The 26,412-nt window shown below is 39.3% G+C and overlaps 1 protein-coding gene across 1 annotated transcript in view; it reads left to right on the plus strand.

The window, feature by feature from the left end:
- The window catches only part of LOC132550660 (integrin beta-PS-like), a 58,311-nt gene extending 32,865 nt beyond the window's left edge, over nt 1-25,446 (plus strand). The window contains exons 11-22 of the mRNA XM_060214751.1: nt 5,029-5,103; nt 5,726-5,911; nt 6,300-6,376; nt 12,537-12,546; nt 13,114-13,259; nt 14,063-14,220; nt 17,271-17,383; nt 17,798-17,896; nt 18,355-18,490; nt 19,618-19,725; nt 20,507-20,673; nt 20,972-25,446. Of these exons, the coding sequence (XP_060070734.1) occupies nt 5,029-5,103; nt 5,726-5,911; nt 6,300-6,376; nt 12,537-12,546; nt 13,114-13,259; nt 14,063-14,220; nt 17,271-17,383; nt 17,798-17,896; nt 18,355-18,490; nt 19,618-19,725; nt 20,507-20,673; nt 20,972-21,037 (1,341 nt within the window). The 3' untranslated portion in view covers nt 21,038-25,446. The remainder of the gene's footprint in view (nt 1-5,028; nt 5,104-5,725; nt 5,912-6,299; nt 6,377-12,536; nt 12,547-13,113; nt 13,260-14,062; nt 14,221-17,270; nt 17,384-17,797; nt 17,897-18,354; nt 18,491-19,617; nt 19,726-20,506; nt 20,674-20,971) is intronic.
- The last annotated feature ends 966 nt before the right edge of the window (nt 25,447-26,412 follow it).

Here is a 26,412-nt window from a genome sequence, read left to right on the forward strand (position 1 = left end):
GTGATCTCTTGATTCTTCTCTGTCATACAGCCTGTGATCTCTTGATTCTTCTCGGCCATACATCCTGTGATCTCTTGATTCTTCTCTGTCATACAGCCTGTGATATCATACAGCCTGTGATCTCTTGATTCTCCTCGGCCATACAGCCTGTGATCTCTTGATTCTTCTCTGTCATACAGCCTGTGATCTCTCGATTCTCCTCTGTCATACAGCCTGTGATCTCTTGATTCTCCTTGGCCATACATCCTGTGATCTCTTGATTCTCCTCGGCCATACATCCTGTGATCTCTTGATTCTTCTCTGTCATACAGCCCGTGATATCATACAGCCTATGATCCCTTAATTCTCCTCGGCCATACATCCTGTGATCTCTTGATTCTCCTCGGCCATACATCCTGTGATCTCTTGATTCTTCTCTGTCATACAGCCCGTGATATCATACAGCCTATGATCTCTTAATTCTCCTCGGCCATACATCCTGTGATCTCTTGATTCTCCTCGGCCATACATCCTGTGATCTCTTGATTCTTCTCTGTCATACAGCCTGTGATGTCATACATCCCGTGATATCATACAGCCTGTGATCTCTTAATTCTCCTCGGCCATACATCCTGTGATCTCTTGATTCTCCTCGGCCATACATCCTGTGATCTCTTGATTATTCTCTGTCATACATCCTGTGATCTCTTGATTCTTCTCTGTCATACAGCCTGTGATCTCTTGATTCTTCTCTGTCATACATCCTGTGATCTCTTGATTCTTCTCTGTCATACATCCTGTGATGTCATACATCCTGTGATATCATACAGCCTGTGATCTCTTGATTCTCCTCGGCCATACATCCTGTGATCTCTTGATTCTCCTCTGTCATACAGCCTGTGATCTCTTGATTCTCCTCTGTCATACAGCCTGTGATCTCTTGATTCTCCTCGACCATACAGCATGTGATCTCTTGATTCGCCTCAGCCATACATCCTGTGATCTCTTGATTCTCCTCGGCCGTACAGCCTGTGTTCTCTTGATTCTCCTCGGCCATACATCCTGTGATGTCATACAGCCTGTGATGTCATACAGCCTGTGATCCCAGTCTTTCTTTACCATCTAATCATTATAGTCTGGCTGAAGCTTTGTCTTTCTTTTCAGTCTGTTCATGCATGTACAATCTGACCTTGCTTACTCAGCCTTATTAATCATAATCTGACCTAATTCAAGCAATTTTTCAGCTTCATCAATTTTAGAATGACCCACTTCTTGCCTTTTCAGCCTTATTAATCATAATCTGACCTAATTCGTGCAATTTTTCAGCTTCATCAATTTTAGATTGACCCACTTCTTGCCTTTTCAGCCTTATGATTTTTCAGCCATAGTAAACCTTTTTCAGCTTTATTAACTTTTAAGATGAACTGATTCTTGCTTTGCTACTGCATTCTGCGATGTTGTGTTTACTGTCAGACTTTCAGGGAGGACTAGGGAGGTCCTGCACTTCTGGTAGTTCCTGTTCTGGGTATAATTACATGTTTTGGCCTCAAAAATTTCAGGAAGACATTGGTTGGAGAGCTTCATCTCGTAGGATGCTTCTGTTTTCCACGGACGCAAGTTTTCATTTTGCTGGTGATGGAAAGGTCGGTGTGAATAAAAAATATTGAAATATGTATGGTAGGAAGATTTCAAGGTAGAAATTGTTTCCAGTTTGCCCAGTGATGATCTGCCTGATTGAGGAACAATAGCATTGTCAGAAACCACATCTTAAATCTCTCTAGTAATCACAAAGGTCATCAAAGTAGATTTAGAATGATTGCATGTTGGAATGGTATAGGATGGCGCCTATATAAGATTGCACCTGTGTAGGATGGTGCCTACATAAGATTGCACCTGTGTAGGATGGTGCCTGTATAGGATTGTACCTGTATAAGGTAGAGCCTATGTAGGAAGGTGTTTGTATTGGGTGAGGCCTATGTAGGATGTTGATGCATGTGTAGGATGGTGCCTGTATACGATGTACCTGTATAAGGTAGAGCCTATGTAGGATGGTGCCTGTATAAGGTAAAGCCTATGAAGGATGGTGCCTGTATAGGATTGTACCTGTATAAGGTAGAGCCTACGTAGGAAGGTGTTTGTATTGGTGAGGCCTATATAGGATGTTGATGCATGTGTCAGATGGTGCCTATATATGATAATGCCTGTATAAGGTAGAGCCTGTACAGGTTTGTACCTGTATAAGGTAGAGTCTATGTTGGATGGTGCCTGTATAAGGTAGAGCCTATGTTGGATGGTGCCTGTATAAGGTAGAGCCTATGTTGGATGGTGCCTGTATAAGGTAGTGCCTATGTAGGATTGTGCCTGTGTATGGTAGTATCTATGTAGGATTGTGCCTGTGTATGGTAGTATCTATGTAGGATTGTGCCTGTGTATGGTAGTATCTATGTAGGATGGTGCCTGTATAGAAATGTGCCTGTATAAGGTAGAGCCTATGTAGGATGGTGCCTGTATAGAAATGTGCCTGTATAAGGTAGAGCCTATGTAGGATGGTGCCTGTATAGAAATGTACCTGTATATGGTAGAGCCTATGTAGGATGGTGCCTGTATAAGGCAGAGCCTATGTAGGATGGTGCCTGTATAAGGTAGCGCCTATGTAGGATTGTGCCTGTGTATGGTAGTATCTATGTAGGATGGTGCCTGTATAGAAATGTGCCTGTATAAGGTAGAGCGTATGTAGGATGGTGCCTGTATAGGATTGTGCCTGTATAAGGTAGAGACTATGTAGGATGTTGCCTGTATAAGGTAGAGCCTATGTAGGATGGTGCCTGTACAGGATTAAGCCTGTATAAGGTAGAGACTATGTAGGATGGTGCCTGTACAGAATTGTGCCTGTATAAGGTAGAGCCTATGTAGGATGGTACTTGTATAAGTTAGAGCCTAAGTAGGATTGTGCTTGTGTAAGGTAGAGCCTATGTAGGATGGTGCCTGTATAAGGTAGAGCCTATGTAGGATGGTGCATGTATAAGTTAGAGCCTACGTAGGATTGTGCCTGTATAAAGTAGAGCCTATGTAGGATTGTGCTTGTGTAAAGTAGAGCCTATGTAGGATTGTGCCTGTATAAGGTAGAGCCTTTGTAGGATGGTGCCTGTATAGAACTGTGCTTGTATAAGGTAGAGCCTATGTAGGATGGTGCCTGTATAGAAATGTGCCTGTATATGGTAGAGCCTATGTAGGTTGGTGCCTGCATAAGGCAGAGCCTATGTAGGATGGTGCCTGTATAAGGCAGAGCCTATGTAGGATGGTGCCTGAATAAGGTAGCGCCTATGTAGGATTGTGCCTGTGTATGGTAGTATCTATGTAGGATGGTGCCTGTATAGAAATGTGCCTGTATAAGGTAGAGCGTATGTAGGATGGTGCCTGTATAGGATTGTGCCTGTATAAGGTAGAGACTATGTAGGATGTTGCCTGTATAAGGTAGAGCCTATGTAGGATGGTGCCTGTACAGGATTAAGCCTGTATAAGGTAGAGACTATGTAGGATGGTGCCTGTACAGAATTGTGCCTGTATAAGTTAGAGCCTAAGTAGGATTGTGCTTGTGTAAGGTAGAGCCTATGTAGGATGGTGCCTGTATAAGGTAGAGCCTATGTAGGATGGTGCCTGTATAAGTTAGAGCCTACGTAGGATTGTGCCTGTATAAAGTAGAGCCTATGTAGGATTGTGCTTGTGTAAAGTAGAGCCTATGTAGGATTGTGCCTGTATAAGGTAGAGCCTTTGTAGGATGGTGCCTGTATAGAACTGTGCCTGTATAAGGTAGAGCCTTTGTAGGATGGTGCCTGTATAGAACTGTGCTTGTATAAGGTAGAGCCTTTGTAGGATGGTGCCTGTATAGGATTGTGCCTGTATAAGGTAGAGCCTATGAAGGATGGTGCCGGTATAGGATTGTGCCTGTATAAGGTAGAGCCTATGTAGGATGGTGCCTGTATAGGATTGTGCCTGGATAAGGTAGAGCCTATGTAGGATGGTGCCTGTATAAGGTAGCGCCTATGTAGGATTGTGCTTGTGTAAGGTAGAATCTATGTAGGATGGTGCCTGTATAGAACTGTGCTTGTATAAGGTAGAGCCTATGTAGGATGGTGCCTGTATAGGATTGTGCCTGTATAAGGTAGAGCCTATGTAGGATAGTGCCTGTATAGGATTGTGCTTGTATAAGGTAGAGCCTTTGTAGGATGGTGCCTGTATAGGATTGTGCCTGTATAAGGTAGAGCCTATGAAGGAGCCTATGAAGGATGGTGCCTGTATAGGATTGTGCCTGTATAAGGTAGAGCCTACGTAGGATGGTGCCTGTAAAGGATTGTGCCTGTATAAGGCAGAGCCTTTGTAGGATGGTGCCTGTATAGGATTGTGCCTGTACAAGGCAGAGCCTATGAAAGATGGTGCCTGTATAGGATTGTGTCTCTTTAGGCTGAAATTGTTTTATGACCTGCATGGTTTGCCTTGTTCAGAGATTTATATATACAAAGGATGGAAGTGTTTGGCAGAGTTTTCATATAAGTCTCTATTCCACTTCTGTAACATTTTCTCAAAGGCATAGCATGATTGCCTGTGTTTACTTTTACTTATAATACCGTTCACTCAAGCGGAAGCTACTCTGTTGTACTACTTACATACTTAACTTGATAGCATGCCACAATGATTACTAATATAAATACAATATTAACAACTTGTGTGGAGGTGTTTACCTCGAATAAGAAAAAAATAATTTACAAACATTTTTTAACTTGTGTTATGATTTTTACATGGAATAGGAATAAATATAAAATATCAACATATATCCAGTGCATAATTTCTATGTAAATTCCTGGTGTAATATTCTGAAAAGATTTAAATGTGGTTAAAATATTTTCTGTCAGTCCAGATTTATCCACAAGGATTATTTCCAATAAGTGCCTTGAGATTTAATTTTTGGAATTATGCTTGAATCACTGGTAATAATTGTAAACACTATTCTACTTTTTTATATAAAATAATATCACATGTTTCTGTTAACAGCTAGGAGGCATTGTCAAACCCAATGATGGCCAATGTTACATGACTTCAAATGAATACACCAAGAGCACTGAGCAGGTAGGTTTACCTACTTACAGGTGGAAATCACAGGAGACAGTGATGTATACTTGTGTATAGATGGTAATACCAGGAGACAGGTAGATTTTCCTTTGTAGGTTTGCCAGTGTAGTTTCCGGTGTAGGTTTACCTGTGTAGTTTCCGGTGTAGATTTACCTGTGTAGTTTACCTGTGTAGGTTTTCCTGTGTAGGTTTACCTGTGTAGTTTACCTGTGTAGGTTTACATGTGTAGATTTACCTGTAGGTTTACCTGTGTAGGTTTACATGCATAGGTTTACTTGTATAGTTTACCTGTATATGTTTACCTGTATATATTCTCCTGTGTAGGTTTACCTGTATAGTTTACCTGTGTAGGTTTACCTGTATATATTTATCTGTGTAGGTTTACCTGTGTAGGTTTAGCTGTGTAGTTTTACATGTGTAGATTTACCTGTGTAGTTTACCTGTGTAGGTTTACCTGTATATATTTACCTGTGTAGGTTTACCTGTATATATTTACCTGTGTAGGTTTACCTGTATAGTTTACCTGTGTTGTACTAACGGAGACGATTGATTCTGGTATTCAAAGCATTGAAAACAACAAAATTTTACCAATCTGTAAATGAAATGTCTTGTGTTGTAGGATTATCCTTCAGTGAGTCAGATTGCAGCTAACATCAAAGATAAGAACACCAACATCATCTTCGCCGTAACAAAGGATCAATTCCCGACATATAAACAGCTGGAGAAGTTTATCGCGGGATCAGTGACAGGAGAACTTGCCAATGATTCCTCCAATATTGTTACACTTGTTCAGCAAAATTACGATGTAAGCATGTATTAGTTTGAATCTTTCTGTCAAGTATGAGTTTATTATATTCAGTTCAGTCTTTGTTTATAGGTTAAGATTTCCCCATTATTTTTGTATCAAAAACCAAACACATTTTTTTAAAACTTACATACTTAATTTTTTGTAATTCCACCGCATGCTTCTCAAAGGGAGAGCATATAGTCATCGCTTTGTCTGTCTGTCCGTCCGTCATAATTTTTCCAGAGCATATTACAAAAACAAAGAGGTATCAATATGAAACTTCATAGACTTGATCAGAAAAAGTGCAGTGTACAAGAACCATAACATAATTTAGGATTTATTGAAACATCCAGTCAGCCAGCTTCATTACAACTATTTATCACTGTTTTTTCACATTTTTTCACAGAAAATAACTTCCAAACTGGAACTAACAACTGAGAATGCAGAGGGACTGAATATCAAATTCTTCACAAAATGTACAGGGTAAGATTATCCTTGTTTAACTGTGACAAGAGTTGATTTTGATAGATAGAACCATGTTCCTTGGTGACATATCCTTGATGTTTAGGTCTATGTCCTTGGTGACAGATCCTTGATGTTTGACAGATCTTTGATGTGTAGAACTGTGTCCTTGGTGACAGATCTTTGATGTGTAGAACTGTGTCCTTGGTGACAGATCCTTGAAGTTTAGATCTGTGTCCTTGGTGACAGATCCTTGATGTTTAGATCTGTGTCCATGGTGACAGATCTTTGATGTTTAGATCTGTGTCCTTGGTGACAGATCCTTGATGTTTAGATCTGTGTCCTTGGTGACAGATCCTTGATGTTTAGATCTGTGTCCTTGGTGACAGATCTTTGATGTGTAGAACTGTGTCCTTGGTGACAGATCCTTGTGTCCTTGGTGACAGACTGTTGATGTGTAGATCTGTGTCCTTGGTGACAGATCTTTGATGTGTAGAACTGTGTCCTTGGTGACAGATCCTTGATGTGTAGAACTGTGTCCTTGGTGACAGATCTTTGATGTGTAGAACTGTGTCCTTTGATGACAGATCCTTGATGTGTAGATCTGTGTCCTTGGTGACAGATCTTTGATGTGTAGATCTGTGTCCTTTGTGACAGATTTTTGATGTGTAGATCTGTGTCCTTGGTGACAGAGATGTTTAGATCTGTGTCGTTGTTGACAGATCTTTGATGTTTAGATCTGTGTCCTTGGTGACAGAGTTCCTTGATGTGTAGATCTGTGTCCTTGATGACAGATCCTTGATGTGTAGATCTGTGTCCTTGGTGACAGATCTTTGATGTGACTGTGTCCTTTGATGATGTGTAGATCTGTGTGTCCTTTGATGTGTAGACTGTGTCCTTGGTGACAGATCCTTGATGTGTAGATCTGTGTCCTTGGTGACAGATCCTTGATGTGTAGATCTGTGTCCTTGGTGACAGATCCTTTGACAGATGTGACAGATCCTTAGTAGATCTGTGTCCATGGTGACAGATCCTTGATGTTTAGATCTGTGTCCTTGGTGACAGATCCTTGATGTGTAGAACTGTGTCCTTGGTGACAGATCTTTGATGTGTAGAACTGTGCCCTTGGTGACAGATCCTTGATGTTTAGATCTGTGTCCTTGATGACAGATCTTTGATGTGTAGATCTGTGTCCTTGGTGACAGATCTTTGATGTGTAGATCTGTGTCCTCGGTGACAGATCCTTGATGTGTAGATCTGTGTCCTTTGTGACAGATCTTTGATGTGTAGAACTGTGTCCTTGGTGACAGATCTTTGATGTGTAGAACTGTGTCCTTGGTGACAGATCCTTTGATGTGTAGATCTGTGTCCTGTGATCCTGTGTCCTTGGTGACAGATCTTGATGTTAGATCTGTGTCCTTGGTGACAGATCTTTGATGTGTAGAACTGTGTCCTTGGTGACAGAGTTTCTTGATTTGTAGATCTGTGTCCTTGGTGACAGATCTTTGATGTGTAGAACTGTGGCCTTGGTGACAGATCCTTGATGTGTAGAACTGTGTCCTTGGTGACAGATCTTTGATGTGTAGAACTGTGTCCAGATCTTTTGTGTGACAGATCCTTGATGTGTAGATGACAGATCCTTGATGTGTAGATCTGTGTCCTTGGTGACAGATCTTTGATGTGTAGATCTGTGTCCTTTGTGACAGATTTTTGATGTGTAGATCTGTGTCCTTGGTGACAGATCTTTGATGTGTAGAACTGTGTCCTTGGTGACAGATCCTTGATGTGTAGATCTGTGTCCTTGGTGACATATCCTTGATGTTTAGATCTGTGTCCATGGTGACAGATCTTTGATGTTTAGATCTGTGTCCTTGGTGACAGATCCTTGATGTTTAGATCTGTGTCCTTGGTGACAGATCCTTGATGTTTAGATCTGTGTCCATGGTGACAGATCCTTGATGTTTAGATCTGTGTCCTTGATGACAGATCCTTGATGTGTAGAACTGTGTCCTTGGTGACAGATCTTTGATGTGTAGAACTGTGTCCTTGGTGACAGAGTTCCTTGATGTGTAGATCTGTGTCCTTGGTGACAGATCTTTGATGTGTAGAACTGTGTCCTTGGTGACAGATCTTTGATGTGTAGAACTGTGTAGATCTGTGTCCTGTGTCTTGATGTGTAGATCTGTGTTGGTGACAGATCTTTGATGTGTAGAACTGTGTCCTTGGTGACAGATCCTTGATGTTTAGATCTGTGTCCTTGGTGACAGATCTTTGATGTGTAGAACTGTGTCCTTGGTGACAGATCTTCGATGTGTAGAACTGTGTCCTTGGTGACAGATCTTTGATGTGTAGAACTGTGTCCTTGGTGACCGATCCTTGATGTGTAGATCTGTGTCCTTGGTGACAGACCCTTGATGTGTAGAACTGTTTCCTTGGTGATAGATCCTTGATGTGTAGATCTGTGCCCTTGGTGATTGATCCTTGATGTGTAGATCTGTGTGTGACAGATCCTTGATGTTTAGATCTGTGGTGACAGATCCTTGATGTGTGATGTGTAGATCTGTGTCCTTGGTGACAGATCTTTGATGTGTAGAACTGTGTCCTTGGTGACAGAGTTTCTTGATTTGTAGATCTGTGTCCTTGGTGACAGATCTTTGATGTGTAGAACTGTGGCCTTTGTGACAGATTTTTGATGTGTAGATCTGTGTCCTTGGTGACAGATCTTTGATGTGTAGAACTGTGTCCTTTGATGACTTGATGTGTAGATCTGTGTCCTTGGTGACAGACCCTTGATGTTTAGATCTGTGTCCATGGTGACAGATCCTTGATGTTTAGATCTGTGTCCTTGGTGACAGATCCTTGATGTTTGATGTCCTTGGTGACAGATCCTTGATGTTTAGATCTGTGTCCTTGATGACAGATCCTTGATGTTTAGATCTGTGTCCTTGGTGACAGATCTTTGATGTGTAGAACTGTGGCCTTGGTGACATATCTTTGATGTGTAGAACTGTGTCCTTGGTGACAGATCCTTGATGTGTAGAACTGTGTCCTTGGTGACAGATCTTTGATGTGTAGAACTGTGGCCTTGGTGACATATCTTTGATGTGTAGAACTGAGTCCTTGGTGACAGATCCTTGATGTGTAGAACTGTGTCCTTGGTGACAGATCCTTGATGTGTAGAACTGTGTCCTTGGTGACAGATCCTTGATGTTTAGATCTGTGTCCTTGATGTGACAGTGACAGATCCTTGATGTGTAGATCTGTGTCCTTGGTGACAGATCCTTGATGTGTAGATCTGTGTCCTTGGTGACAGATCTGGTGTGTGTAGACTGTGTCCTTGTGACAGATCCTTGATGTGTAGACTGTGTCCTTGGTGACAGATCCTTGATGTGTACTGTGTCCTTGTGACAGTCCTTGATGTGTAGACTGTGTCCTTGGTGACAGATCCTTGATGTGTAGATCTGTGTCCTGTGTCCTGTGGTGACAGATCCTTGATGTGTAGATCTGTGTCCTTGGTGACAGACCCTTGATGTGTAGAACTGTTTCCTTGGTGACAGATCCTTGATGTGTAGATCTGTGTCCTTGGTGACAGATCCTTGATGTTTAGATCTGTGTCCTTGGTGACAGATCTTTGATCTGTGTCCTTGGTGACAGATCTTTGATGTGTAGAACTGTGTCCTTGGTGACAGATCCTTGATGTTTAGATCTGTGTCCTTGATGACAGATCTTTGATGTGTAGAACTGTGTCCTTGGTGACAGAGTTCCTTGATGTGTAGATCTGTGTCCTTGGTGACAGATCTTTGATGTGTAGAACTGTGTCCTTGGTGACAGAGTTCCTTGATGTGTAGATCTGTGTCCTTGGTGACAGATCCTTGATGTGTAGATCTGTGTCCTTGGTGACAGATCTTTGATGTGTAGATCTGTGTCCTTGGTGACAGATCCTTGATGTGTAGATCTGTGTCCTTGGTGACAGATCTTTGATGTGTAGAACTGTGTCCTTGGTGACATATCTTTGATGTGTAGAACTGAGTCCTTGGTGACAGATCCTTGATGTGTAGAACTGTGTCCTTGGTGACAGATCCTTGATGTTTAGATCTGTGTCCTTGGTGACAGATCCTTGATGTGTAGAACTGTGTCCTTGGTGACAGATCCTTGATGTGTAGAACTGTGTCCTTGGTGACAGATGTGTATGTTTAGACTGAGTCCTTGGTGACAGATCCTTGATGTGTAGATCTGTGTCCTTGGTGACTTGATGTGTAGATCTGTGTCCTTGATGTTTAGATCTGTGTCCTTGGTGACAGATCCTTGATGTTTAGATCTGTGTCCTTGGTGACAGATCCTTGATGTTTAGATCTGTGTCCTTGGTGACAGATCCTTGATGTGTAGAACTGTGTCCTTGGTGACAGATCCTTGATGTTTAGATCTGTGTCCATGGTGACAGATCCTTGATGTGTAGAACTGTGTCCTTGGTGACAGATCTTTGATGTGTAGAACTGTGCCCTTGGTGACAGATCCTTGATGTTTAGATCTGTGTCTTTGATGTGTAGAACTGTGTCCTTGGTGACAGAGTTCCTTGATGTGTAGATCTGTGTCCTTGGTGACAGATCCTTGATGTGTAGATCTGTGTCCTTTGTGACAGATCTTTGATGTGTAGAACTGTGTCCTTGGTGACAGATCTTTGATGTGTAGAACTGTGTCCTTGGTGACAGATCCTTGATGTGTAGATCTGTGTCCTTGGTGACGTGTCCTTGGTGAATGTTTGATGTGTAGAACTGTGCCCTTGGTGATGTTTACAGTCCAGAGAGATCTGTGTCCTTGGTGACATACCTTGATGTATCTGTGTCCTGTGACAGATCCTTTGATTAGATGTGTCCATTAAATGAAATGTCCTTGGTGACAGATCCTTGATGTTTAGATCTGTGTCCTTGATGACAGATCGTTGATGTGTAGAACTGTGTCCTTGGTGACAGATCCTTGATGTTTAGATCTGTGTACACTTATTGATGTAAACATGTGTCCTTGGTGACAGATTTTTATGTGTAGATTGTGTCCTTGGTGACAGATCTTCTGATTGTAGAACTTAACATCACAAATATTGATGTTCACTGTGTCCTTACACAAAACAAGACTTCTGATTGGTTACAGGTGACCATTGATGTCACTTAGTACACTTGGTGACAAAGATTGATGTGGTTACTGTAGGTGATGTAAGATTGATGTTTAGTACACAACCTTGACAAACTTCTGATCTGTGTCCTTGTACAGGTGATGTGTTAACCATGTTGTCCTTGGTATCCTTGATAAACAAACTTGGTGACAGATCTTATAAACAAATTGATTTTAAACTTGTGTCCTGGTGACAGAAGATTAATTTTTATCCTTGATGTGTACACAAAACAAGACTTGTGATTGGTATATGATGTATGTCTGTGCCCTTAGTACACAAAACATAATCTTGTCCATTGATGTTACATCCAGTTTGTACAAGTGTCTGATTGGTTACCCTTTGACCTGTTGATGTCCAGTATTGAGTGTAAAATGTGTAGATCTTGTCCTTTGACAGACCAGAATTTTCCAATGGTTAGATCCTTAATTTACAGATCTGTGCCTTTGATTATTTAAGATGCCCCATTTGATACTTATCTGTAGATTTTAAAAGAGAATACCTTTTAATTGCTGTTTTTTTTTATTTTGTGTAAATTTTGTGTTATAAATGACACTTTTACTGTCAATGAGTCTCCCATACCCAATCTAATGTATGTTATATATTGACAATGACAATGCTTACCTCTTTTCACTGTAACAACAATTTGTACAGGTAAGTGGTCCCCTTGTGTTTGTACTGGAAATGTGAATGTGCTGCCCCTTTGTAGCCAGAGGTACCCATTGTGAATGTTCCCCTTTGTACTGTAAGATGGTCCCCTTGTACTGTGTACTCTAAGTACGGACTTCTTATGTCAGTGTGAATAGAGGACCCATGAAATGCCCCCTTTGTACTGTAAGATGGCCCCCATAGTACATTGTACTTTGTACTCTGGAGGTCCCCTTTGTACTGTAAGATATTTATATTTAATTACTGTAAGATGGCCCCTTTGTACTGTAAGAGGGTGGTCCCCTTTGTACTGTAATCCTTGTTGGTACCCCTTTGTACTGTAAGATCCCTTACCCCTTTGTACTGTAGATGGTCCCATGTCAGTGTGAACTTTGGAACCTGTGTGTAAGATGGTCCCCTTTGTACTGTAAGACGGTCCAATTTGTACTGTAAGACGGTCCCCTTTGTACTGTAAGACGGTCCAATTTGTACTGTAAGACGGTCCCCTTTGTACTGTAAGATGGTCCCCTTTGTACTGTAAGATGGCCCCATTTGTACTGTAAGATGGTCCCATTTGTACTGTAAGATGTTCCCCTTTGTACTGTAAGATGGTCCCCTTTGTACTGTAAGATGGTCCCCTTTGTACTGTAAGATGGTCCCCTTTGTACTGTAAGATGGTCCCCTTTGTACTGTAAGATGGTCCCCTTTGTACTGGTCCCCTTTGTACTGTAAGATGGCCCCCTTTGTACTGTAAGATGGCCCCCTTTGTACTGTAAGATGGCCCCCTTTGTACTGTAAGATGGTCCCCTTTGTACTGTAAGATGGTCCCCTTTGTACTGTAAGATGGTCCCCTTTGTACTGTAAGATGGCCCCCTTTGTACTGTAAGATGGCCCTATTTGTGTACTGTAAGATGACAAGACTTATTCCACACTGAAATCATTACAGGATCAGAACCAGAACAGTGACAAATGTAGCTTTAAGGGTACCCATGTGTGTGGTATGTGTGTGTGTAACCCGGGATTCTATGGACGTACTTGTAACTGTGATGCTGGAAATGCTACATCAGAAGAGATCCAGTCCCAGTGTATCAAGTAAGTTCTGTACAGTTCAGCCATTCATTGTTAAATAGTTTTTATTTATTGGTGATGTGTTACTTAGAACTACTGTTCACAAATCTTTTAAGTGCAACAGTATAAAAAAATTGTGCATGTAAGACTCTTCATCTTATTATGTTAACATGTTCCTTGTCAATTTTTATCTGATGGTTATTTCATAGACATATCAATTCATGACATTAGTTTCCACAAATTGTCATAGTTTGAATTCATAAAATCACACCCATCGGAAATAAATGAGAATAATTTAAACTATGGGAAATTTCAGGAAATTGTGGAATCATATCCTTCATTAAATTATATTTGTTATGCAAATGAAAACTTAAATCTCATATGTAAGATAGAATATTGTTTATTTGATAAAATAAACAAATATATAAACAAATTCAATTTTAAAACTTTCCAGAAATTAATTTTTTATATATATGTATGTCATGCATGCAATTTATAATCATTGTGGTTACATCATTTGACCTTTGATGCCAGAACATGACGTTTGATGCCAGAACATGGCATTTGATGCCAGAACATGACCTCATGTGTAGATAATTTCAGGATTTCTTTATTATTTTTGAAATTGATATTTGGTAGGTAATTTTTAAAAAACAATATTCTTTTTTTGTTTTTTTTTTTATTTGGGTTTTTTGTCCTTTATAATATGTACACTAAAAACTTGATGATCAATGAAGCATACCCACTTTATCTTTACTTTTGTCATAGTATGTGTTATATATTGACAATACAGACAGTGCTATACCTTAAAATTCTTCCTTCTTCAGAAACAACACAAACCTGGTTTGTAGTAACCGTGGTGAGTGTGTTTGTGGGAAATGTGAATGTGCTGCCCGTAGTCAGAACTCAGCCCAGAGGTACAGCGGGGAACATTGTGAATGTGACGATTATTCCTGTCCGTACTCTGGAGGGAACCTGTGTGGAGGTAAATACAGATATTTATATTTAATTAATGTATAGAACATCCTTGTAAGGTAAAAGAACAGGGTGGAGGGAGACTTATGTATAGAACATCCTTGTTAGGTAAAGGAACAGGGTGGAGGGAGACTTATGTATAGAACATCCTTGATAGGTAAAGGAACAGGGTGGAGGGAGACTTATGTATAGAACATCCTTGTTAGGTAAAGGAACAGGGTGTGGGAGACTTATGTATAGAACATCCTTGTTAGGTAAAGGAACAGGGTGTGGGAGACTTATGTATAGAACATCCTTGTTAGGTAAAGGAACAGGGTGGAGGTAGACTTATATATAGAACATCCTTGTTAGGTAAAGGAACAGGGTGGAGGGAGACTTATGTATAGAACATCCTTGTTAGGTAAAGGAACAGGGTGGGGAGACTTATGTATAGAACATCCTTGTTAGGTAAAGGAACAGGGTGTGGGAGACTTATGTATAGAACATCCTTGTTAGGTAAAGGAACAGGGTGGAGGAAGACTTATATATAGAACATCCTTGTTAGGTAAAGGAACAGGATAGGAGAGACTTATGTATAGAACATCCTTGTTAGGTAAAGGAACAGGGTGGGGAGACTTATGTATAGAACATCCTTGTTAGGTAAAGGAACAGGGTGGGGAGACTTATATATAGAACATCCTTGTTAGGTAAAGGAACAGGGTGGAGGGAGACTTATGTATAGAACATCCTTGTTAGGTAAAGGAACAGGGTGTGGGAGACTATGTATAGAACATCCTTGTTAGGTAAAGGAACAGGGTGGGGAGACTTATATATAGAACATTCTTGTTAGGTAAAGGAACAGGGTGGGGAGACTTATATATAGAACATCCTTGTTAGGTAAAGGAACAGGGTGGAGGAAGACTTATGTATAGAACATCCTTGTTAGGTAAAGGAACAGGTTGGAGGGAGACTTATGTATAGAACATCCTTGTTAGGTAAAGGAACAGGGTGGGGAGACTTATATATAGAACATTCTTGTTAGGTAAAGGAACAGGGTGGGAGAGACTTATGTATAGAACATCCTTGTTAGGTAAAGGAACAGGGTGGGGAGACTTATGTATAGAACATCCTTGTTAGGTAAAGGAACAGGGTGGGGAGACTTATATATAGAACATCCTTGTTAGGTAAAGGAACAGGGTGGAGGTAGACTTATGTATAGAACATCCTTGTTAGGTAAAGGAACAGGGTGGAGGTAGACTTATGTATAGAACATCCTTGTTAGGTAAAGAAACAGGGTGGAGGTAGACTTAAGTATAGAACATCCTTGTTAGGTAAAGGAACAGGGTGTGGGAGACTTATGTATAGAACATCCTTGTTAGGTAAAGGAACAGGGTGGGTGAGACTTATGTATAGAACATCCTTGTTAGGTAAAGGAACAGGGTGGAAGTAGACTTATATATAGAACATTCTTGTTAGGTAAAGGAACAAGGTGGAGGGAGACTTAATTATAGAACATCCTTGTTAGGTAAAGGAACAGGGTGGGGAGACTTATGTATAGAACATCCTTGTTAGGTAAAGGAACAGGGTGTGGGAGACTTATGTATAGAACATCCTTGTTAGGTAAAGGAACAGGATAGGAGAGACTTATGTATAGAACATCCTTGTTAGGTAAAGGAACAGGATGGGGGAGACTTATGTATAGAATTTCCTTATTAGGTAAAGGAACAGGGTGGAGGGAGACTTATGTATAGAACATCCTTGTTAGGTAAAGGAACAGGGTGGGGAGACTTATATATAGAACATCCTTGTTAGGTAAAGGAACAGGGTGGAGGGAGACTTATGTATAGAACATCCTTGTTAGGTAAAGGAACAGGGTGGGGAGACTTATATATAGAACATTCTTGTTAGGTAAAGGAACAGGGTGGGGAGACTTATATATAGAACATCCTTGTTAGGTAAAGGAACAGGGTGGGAGAGACTTATGTATAGAACATCCTTGTTAGGTAATGGAACAGGGTGGGGGAGACTTATGTATAGAACATCCTTGTTAGGTAAAGGAACAGGGTGTGGGAGACTTATGTATAGAATATCCTTATTAGGTAAAGGAACAGGGTGTGGGAGACTGACGTATAGAACATTCTTGTTAGGTAAAGGAACAGGGTGGAGGGAGACTTATGTATAGAACATCCTTGTTAGGTAAAGGAACAGGGTGGAGGAAGACTTATATATAGAACATCCTTGTTAGGTAAAGGAACAGGGTGGAGGTAGACTTATGTATAGAAAATCCTTGTTAGGTAAAGGAACAGGGTGGAGGGAGACTTATGTATAGAACATTCTTGTTAGGTAAAGGAACAGGGTGGGGAGACTTATATATAGAACATTCTTGTTAGGTAAAGGAACAGGGTGGGAGAGACTTATGTATAGAACATCCTTGTTAGGTAAAGGAACAGGGTGTGGGAGACTTATGTATAGAACATCCTTGTTAGGTAATGGAACAGGGTGGGGGAGACTTATGTATAGAACATCCTTGTTAGGTAAAGGAACAGGGTGTGGGAGACTTATGTATAGAATATCCTTATTAGGTAAAGGAACAGGGTGTGGGAGACTTACGTATAGAACATTCTTGTTAGGTAAAGGAACAGGGTGGAGGGAGACTTATGTATAGAACATCCTTGTTAGGTAAAGGAATAGGATGGGGAAGAGAAGGGACATGACAAAACATTTTTTTTCAGAAGAAATTTTCAAGCATCCTTATATACAAGAAGGACAATATTTAAGGGGCAAGAAAAGGGGCGTAATAATGGAAATTTTAAAATATTCTTGTAAACCAGAGGGGCAGGATAGAGAGGCAAGAAAAGGGGCTAAAAATGTCAATTATAAACCATCCTTTTCCATCAGAGGGGCAAGATGGGGCCTGATTAACTACTGGTCCAAATTAATATTCTGATTGTAGCCATGTTAGATATGAAATGACTCTTAGAAGTGTGTGGAAATTCCATGATGTTAAAGATTTTAAATGAATATATTCAGGAAGTGGTTTCAAAAGTAGGTTAGTTATTGTGATAATTTTGGGATTTTCAGGTGCTGGAAAGGGAACCTGTAAGTGTGGTGTATGTGAGTGTAACTCTGGTTGGTCCGGTCCTGATTGTGCTTGCTCCAGAGCCAACGACTCTTGTTTAACTACCAATGGACAGGTATATCATCATACATCTATTATCACCCGTATCACTAATTGTCTATCAATTGTCACACATCACTGGTCAGTTCATTTGTCACACATCACTGGTCAATTCATTTGTCACACATCAGTGGTCAATTCATTTGTCACACATCACTGGTCAATTCATTTGTCACACGTCACTTGTCAGTTCATTTGTCACACATCACTTGTCAGTTCATTTGTCACACGTCACTTATCAATTCATTTGCCATGCATCACTGATCAATTCATTTGTCATGCATCACCAGTCAATTCATTTGTCACACATTGCCAATCAAATCATTTGTCCTATGTAACATGTCATTTCCTTTGTCACACATTTCTATCCTGTAATCACATGTGTTCAGTAGATGTCTTTATGATGACATATGCTGATGATGTTTTGTAGACAACCACCATCTGTAATGGCCAAGGAACATGTCAGTGCAACAAGTGTGTGTGTGATCCTACGTCAGCCTTCAGAGGACCAAAGTGTATGGATTGTAAGGTAGGTCTGTGACCCTAGGTCAGCCTTCAGAGGATCAAAGTGTATGAATTGTAAGATAAGTCTGTGATCCTACATCAGCCTTCAGAGGACCAAAGTGTAAGGACTGTAAGGTAGGTTTGTGATCCTACACCAATCTTCAGAGACTGTAAGGTAGTTCTGTAATCCTACATCAGCCTTCAGAGGACCAAAGTGTATAGACTGTAAGGTAGGCATATGACCCTACATCAGGCTTCAGAGGACCAAAGTGTAAGGACTGTAAGGTAGGTCTGTGAAGATGAGTCAGTCTTCAGGGAACGGATGTGGATTGGCTGTAAGGTAGGATTGCCTCCTCCAGAGGACGATTTTCCATAGCTTGAAATTTAATCTCAGTAATATAGGTCTAGTCAGGACAACTGTTAAATGAAATTGATTTATTTTTTTTATCTTGTTGTTGACTTATTTTTCTGGCTTTATTTTAGACCTGTCAGGAGGTATGTCAGAAGAACAAGGCATGTGTCCAGTGTGTTGTCCATGAAACCGGACTCAAGAATAAGGAGGAATGTGACCGAGACTGTCGTACCCCAGGCTACATCACAAAAGTCCCAGAACTAGATGGTAGGACATGTCAATTTTTGTCATACCCTTGGCTACACCACAAAAATCACAGAACTAGACAGAAGGATTAGTCACTTATGGTTGTACCCCAGCTTTACCACAAAAGTCACAGAACTAGACAGAAGGATAGGACACTTATGGTCATACCCCAGCTTTACCACAAAAATCACAGAACTAGACAGTAGGACAGGTCACTTATCATTGTACCCCAGCTTTACCACAAAAATCACAGAACTAGACAGAAGGATAGGTCACTAATGGTCATACCCCAGCTTTACCACAAAAATCACAGAACTAGACAGTAGGACAGGTCACTTATCATTGTACCCCAGCATTACCACAAAAATCACAGAACTAGACAGAAGGATAGGTCACTTACGGGCATACCCCAGCTTTACCACAAAAATCACAGAACTAGACAGTAGGACATGACACTTATGGTCATACCCCAGCTTTACCACAAAAATCACATAACTAGACAGTAGGACAGGTCACTAATGGTCATACCCCAGCTTTACCACAAAAATCACAGAACTAGACAGTAGGACATGACACTTATGGTCATACCCCAGCTTTACCACAAAAATCACAGAACTAGACAGTAGGACAGGTCACTAATGGTCATACCCCAGCTTTACCACAAAAATCACAGAACTAGACAGTAGGACATGACACTTATGGTCATACCCCAGCTTTACCACAAAAATCACAGAACTAGACAGAAGGATAGGTCACTTATGGTCATACCCCAGCTTTACCACAAAAATCACAGAACTAGACAGTGGGATAGGTCACTTAGGGTCATACTCCAGACTACACCACAAAAATCACAGAACTACACAGTAGGATTTGTCACTTATGGTTGTACCCCAGCTTTACCACAAAAATCACAGAACTACACAGTAGGATTTGTCACTTATGGTTGTATCCCAGCTTTACCACAAAAATCACAGAACTAGACAGAAGGATAGTTCACCTATTGTCATACCCAAGCTTTACCACAAAAATCACAGAACTAGATGGTGGGTAAATTTATTCATAGTTACATCACAAAAACCCTTCAAATAGTTCCATACAGTCATTCCTTGATTTTTCATGCTGAATAAATCTGAAAATTGTGTTAACAGGTGAGAAGAACAGCTGTGAATTCAAAGATGAAGATGACTGTATTTTCTTCTTCTCCTATGACTACGGGCCAAACAATGAGCTGATGATCAAAGCACAGGAAACGAAAGGTAAAACCTGTACAATGTTGTTCCCCATGTAGTTACTTGATTCCCCATGTAGTTACATGGGTCCCCATGTAGTTATGTGCTTCTCAGTGTACTCATGTTGGTCCCCATATAGTTACTTGATTCCCCATGTAGTTATGTGCTTCTCAGTGTACTCATGTTGGTCCCCATGTAGTTACTTGATTCCCCATGTAGTTACATGGTTCCCCATGTAGTTATGTGCTTCTCAGTGTACTCATCTTGGTCCCCATGTAGTTATATGGTTCCCCATGTAGTTACATGGGTCCCCATGTAGTTATGTGCTTCTCAGTGTACTCATGTTGGTCCCCATGTAGTTACTTGGTTCCCCATGTAGTTATGTGCTTCTCAGTGTACTCATGTTGGTCCCCATGTAGTTACTTGGTTCCCCATGTAGTTATGTGCTTCTCAGTGTACTCATATTGGTCCCCATGCAGTTATATGGTTCCCCATGTAGTTATGTGCTTCTCAGTGTACTCATGTAGGTCCCCATGTAGTTATGTGCTTCTCAGTGTACTCATGTTGGTCCCCATATAGTTACTTGGTTCCCCATGTAGTTACATGGTTCCCCATGTAGTTATATGGGTCCCCATGTAGTTATGTGCTTCTCAGTGTACTCATGTTGGTCCTCATGTAGTTGTATGGTTTCCAATGTACTTATGTGGGTCCCAGTGTAGTTACAATTACATACAGTTAACCAGCTAAGCATTATATTATACATACAAATGACACAACGAATACTATAAGTTCTCTCTTTCTGTTCTAGAATGTCCTAAACAGGTCAATGTACTAGCTATTGTGCTGGGCGTGATTGGAGGAATCGTCGCTGTAGGCCTGGCTATCTTGTTAGTATGGAAGCTTGTTACTACCATCAGTGACAAGAGAGAGCTAGCTCGTTTTGAGAAGGAGACACAAGATGCTAAGTGGGACACCGTAAGTAATTGTTAAAATGAAATCATTTTGAAGTTTGTAATTTGTATGAATACAAAAAAGTCACAGATACCTCTTTATCGTTCTTTTCATCATTCTTTTATATTTCTCACTTCAAGAGATCTCACTGATGTCAGCACTAATGTCATCAGGCATAGATAAAGAGAGAAAGACTGTTTCTATTAAAAAATTATGAACAACAGGATCAGAACTTTGAGCTTATATCATTGTTTTTGAATTTATGTTGGGTTTTTTCACGGAGGGAGAACTTTGAACTTAATTTCTTTTTTGTTTTTGACAGGGAGAGAACCCTATCTACAGACAAGCTACTTCAACATTCAAGAATCCAACGTACGCTGGAAAATAGAAAAGCGAGTCAACAAACCTATGTGCTGAAAATTTTGTCAATTCCAAATCTTGAAGTATTTCATATACATTGAAGCAAGAAATAGCGAGAGAATAAGACAAGATAGAGTTTTTGGATGAGGGAGAGAAAGAAAGCAAGGAGAGGTTGTCATTTAGAGAAGACCAAAAGCTGGAGAGGATGAGAGTGTGAGAGAAAACAATTGAGAAGAGACCAACAAATCTGAAACTTGATAGATCTTTGGTTGTAAATAACAATACTCAAGTGAATGTGTGTCTGATACATTAGAGAACCTTCTTTCTCAACTGACTGGGCGATATAGAGAATTTGTCTAACTGGATATTCAGTTTTTTAATACATGTATTGATACCAACACTTGGGATTCTCCACTGGTATATATGTGATGACAGAAACAGGGGTTTTACACAGAAAGACTGTTAAAGTTCCTTTAACAGATTCACAAACAAGCCATTTCTGTGTTTCTGATAGGCTTAAGTTTGTACTAGTGTTAGCGTTTTATAAATGAAACAGAATATTTTGAAATGATTAGGTATGTGTGTGTGGAAATAGTTGTAATCTATGTTATTTTAATGGAACTTGAAAGGTTGAGATGTTACATCAGGTTTTTTGTGGCCGCTATGAATTCCCTACCTTCCGGTTTTGTGAAAAATTGTTGATGCATCAGTTTTAGTATGTTAGACCTACACAGGAGAACAATGAATGAGTTCTCATTTATTTAACTACATAATTGGATACCTGTGTATCCTATCACAAAAATTTAAAGATGTTTGGGTGGAGTTCTGGTAGTGGTTGTAACTCTATAAGTATGAATCCTACATCCCTCCTGACTGTCCGTGTAGGAGTGATGTAAGATAGTAAGATCATTTGATATTTTTTACCCTGTTTTGGTTCTCTTTTTGTCAGAAGTTGTTTAGGAAAGGCTTGTAACTCCCCCTTCTTCAGTTATATACTAATAACTTGTATCTGTGGAGATACAGTACTAATATTACAACATTTTGTACAAAATTTACATGACTTTGTAAAAATTATGTTTATTCAATTTGTTTTAGGCACAAATTTTTCTATCTCTTTAAACGTTTTTGGTATAAATTTTTGAAACTTTGTGGTAGGAATGGAGATTTACATATTTAATGACTTTCATGTAAAACTAAGAGTTCATTGTTATGTCATCCAAGATGAACAGTCATTGTTAGATCTGCTGATATTGTTTTATTGTCTATTTTCATCTTTGTAATAATCATGAATTTAATAGTTTTAAAGATTGTTTTTGTCAAGAGAAAGTGCCATCATGTCTGTAAATTTATGTTTATTGTGAGTGACACATGATTTTTAAAGTTGACTTGGCAGAGAACACCTCGTGGAGTGAAGGTTTTTTGCTAGAGATTGTAGAATGGTCGTGCCTTCGGTTTGATACATCACAAAGAGAAGTATGTTTTATAGGATTAGAAATATTATGAAATAATGACGAGATTCCAAATGTGTTTCTGTTGCTCTCACTGCATGTAGGAAGGCAAAGCTGTGTTAACTATTTGTAGAGAGGTGGGTTGTGGTTGTAAAGAGGCAGGGCTGTAGTGCAGAGAGGCAGGGCTTTAGTGTATAGAGGCGGAGTTGTGGTATAGAGAGGTGGGTTATGGTGTCAAGAGGCCGGTTTTAGTGAAAAGGGATGGGGCTGTAGTGTAGAGAGGCAGGGTTGTGGTATAAAGAGATGGGGCTATAGTGTAGAGAGGCAGGGTTGTGGTGTAAAGAGGTGGGGCTGTAGTGTAGAGAGGCAGGGTTGTGGTATAAAGAGATGGGGCTATAGTGTAGAGAGGCAGGGTTGTGGTGTAAAGAGGTGGGGCTGTAGTGTAGAGAGGCAGGGTTGTGGTGAAAAGAAGTGGGGCTGTAGTGTAGAGGGGCAGGGTTGTGGTGAAAAGAGGCGGGGCTGTAGTGTAGAGAGGCAGGATGGTGGTGTATAGAGGCAAGGCTGTAGTGTACAGAGGCAAATTTGTGGTGTAGAGGCAGAGCTGTCTTGTAGAAAGGCAAAGTTGTGTTGTAGAGATACTTTATCAGCTGTGTAGACAGACAGTAAATTCAGATTGAATATGTCAACTTATCTTTAGGATTTCCGTTTCTTTTTATTTTGAAAGTCACGAGAAAATATACAAAGTAGGAGATTGTATATATAATAATTATGTAAACAGTAACTGTACATAAAAAGAATATAGTATACCAATGTAAGCTTTATGTATATATATATACATACAAACATGATTTAAGTTATAATTTGTGTATGTGTATCTCATCATCATTGTAGATTTTAACACTGGGATCTCAGGTAGACAGATAGGAACAATTGTTGATATTAAAAAAATTCTATAAAAGTCAAGAATTCTATTGGACAAGAAGGAGAATGATTCCTTTGAAACAAATTTTGAGATAATTCATTGTAATTCAATTTGTTCCTTAAGTTAAACAACCTACAACAAAGCCAGTCAACATGTTATTAACCCATTGAGCAAGTATGCATTGTAAAACAGTTTTCTATTTTTAAACTTAGCCAGAATGATGATAAATCTTTGTTACTGTTTATTGAGTTTTTTCATGATAGATTAACCTGTAGTGTAAATTAGTTTAGAACTTTATGGATGTTTCTCACTGATTATGTAAAATACATTTTGTTGTCAAGCTGATTGAAGGAGCTGTTTACCGCGGATTGTGTGTGTTATATTTGTTACCATAGAGATACAGTTGTAAGCTCTCCCACTTGTTACAAACCACAAAACTACAAACAAAGCATTACTCCACTCTCATTGGCAACTGTATGCTGACAATCCTTGGTCATAACTTGTTCCCTTTTTCTTGTTGCTGGTGGAAAATTTTTTACTTTATATTGATACTGAAATTTACTCGGAACTAGGACCATTTGTACTTTAGTTTCTGATAGAACTAGGACAAAATTAACTTTAGTTTCTGATAGAACTAGGCCAAGCTTTACTCTAGTTTCTGATAAAACTAGGACAAGATGTTCTGTAATTTCTGATAGAACTAGGACAAACTTTACTCTAGTTTCTGATAGACCTAGGCCAAGCTTTACTCTAGTTTCTAATAAAACTAGGACAAGATGTTCTGTAATTTCTGATAGAACTAGGACAAACTTTACTCTAGTTTCTGATAGAACTAGGCCAAGCTTTACTCTAGTTTCTGATAAAACTAGGACACGATGTTCTATATTTTTAGATAACATTAAATCCAGATATACATCATGTAAAGAGACATAGCAGAATAGTTAATGTTCTGTAAGTTTCATTCACTTTGGAATTTTACCACTTCCATTTGATGAAATTTGACCAAAACAGTTTCCTGGAAACGGTTGTTTTACCCACCAGGACTTAACAAATAAAGAGGACTGAGAGAAGACTTCAAAAATAGCCTAAAATAAAGAGTTTGAAAGACCTCTGATCTAAACCTGAAACAGTATTAGTGTTTTGAAAATCAATCCAACACAGTATATCACCCTGAGAATTGCTTGTGTCAATATGTACAAATCAAATAGAAGTGCAAAGAATTTGGATTTTTTAATTTCTAATTACAATCAGCTAAGACAACACAAAAGTTTGACTTTACTGAGGCTGCATCACATCAAGTGAAGATCAATATGTTTAGTTCATTGTCAAAGTTTACACAATCCCATCAATGTATAGTAGAGTTTTTATGTTATTGTATTTTGTTAAAGTGTATTTGTATATTCATATATTATTGTTTTAAGATCATACAGAACAGAAGTTGTATTTTCACTGCCGTCCGCTTAACACTTTGCTGTCATTATAACGCTTTCATCGGCAGTTTCTATCATGCATTTCATTGAAACATTTTCAATTAACGGATCATATTTGTGTGTGTGTGGTTTTATTTTATTTTCTTTTTTACTGTATGTACATTTTGAAGCATTAAAGTGATTATCTTTTTGAATCCTGTATCTTGTAAAGTACATCCCATTGGAGGATTAAACATTGACGGGGGGAGGGAGAACAAAATTGGAGGGTGTATGGTCCCCTCCCAGGATCAATCACAAACTTCTTTATTGGTGATGTTTATTTTCTTAAAGATATTATTCAAAACTTTTTTGATAAAGATAATATGCTCAGTTTCTATTCAAAGTTTGTAGACTCCTTTTTTAGAACAACAGACAGAATTTCTTCTCCAGTGTCACACTTGACACTGTTAGCCAAAGAATCTTGTATGGTGCTCTTCATTTATATGGACAAATTATGATTTAATTATTTTAATTTTATTGTCAATAATCATTTTTAAAATATTCTTAAATAGATATATTGTGTAATTATCATATTCTTTGTCAACATATGCATTTTCATACTTTGTTATGCCAAATAAATGTATTAACAAACCTAAAAGTGACCTTTTGTTTTTTAGCTCACCTCTTAAAAGAGTAAGTGAGATTAAGCTCTTAGTTTCTCATCACTTGGTGAACACAGGATATTGGTCCTTGATGTGTTTATCAATCTTCTACACTACAGGAACTTAATACTTGGGATATGGGTATACTGTGTTGAGAAAGTGGGTCATGTATCAAAAGTAGGTCACTCTGACCTACATTTTGACCTTTGACATAATTCTAAGAAAAAATTTGTTGTCCTCCATCTTCTACATCACTAATTTATTACTTGAGGTATGACTTCACTTTGATGAGTAGGTGTGTCATGCTTCAGAAGTATGTCACATTGACCAACATTTTGACATTTAACTTTCATCAAAGGAAAAGTTTGTCCGGGCCCTATCTCCTATACTATTTATTATGGAAATTTCATACTTTTCATGTTGGTTTACCTTGGCGAGGCAGTGTGTTCTGTATTTAAAGTTGGTCACTCTGATCTGCATTTTGACCTACATCAAAGAAAGTTTGTGTTCTGTCCACTACTTTTCGCTGGATCTTCGTATTTGTGTTATGGAATCACATTAGCCAGAGATTGTGTCATTAGAGTACTAATTCGCCTTATCATATTTCATCTGTTTTAGTGACCGGTAAGTGGACTTCAAATGCATGTATACGGTATGGTGTTTCAGCTATTTTGTACATCTTACAACGTTTTGTTTCAAAAACTGCCGTCTCACAATAAAACAAAAAGAAAGTCAACGTAATCATCATTCAAACTCAAATTCAATAAAACTGGACTTAACGGATACTCCTGCTGAAGTATAGGGATTAATGACCGGGAGTTCCGAAGGGTAAGGGTCTTCTGCTTCATCGACGACGACCGTCCTATAAATCTAGGTCAATCCAAGAAAGTAATACCACGTTCTCAAATGATAACAAAGTATACAACAACGGATTCAAAAGCAACCTGACGAGCAGCAAACAC

This window comes from Ylistrum balloti, unplaced genomic scaffold (genome assembly GCF_031769215.1).
Source record: "Ylistrum balloti isolate Yb309-2 unplaced genomic scaffold, AGI_CSIRO_Ybal_v1 Utg370138, whole genome shotgun sequence".
Classification (NCBI taxonomy): domain Eukaryota; kingdom Metazoa; phylum Mollusca; class Bivalvia; order Pectinida; family Pectinidae; genus Ylistrum; species Ylistrum balloti.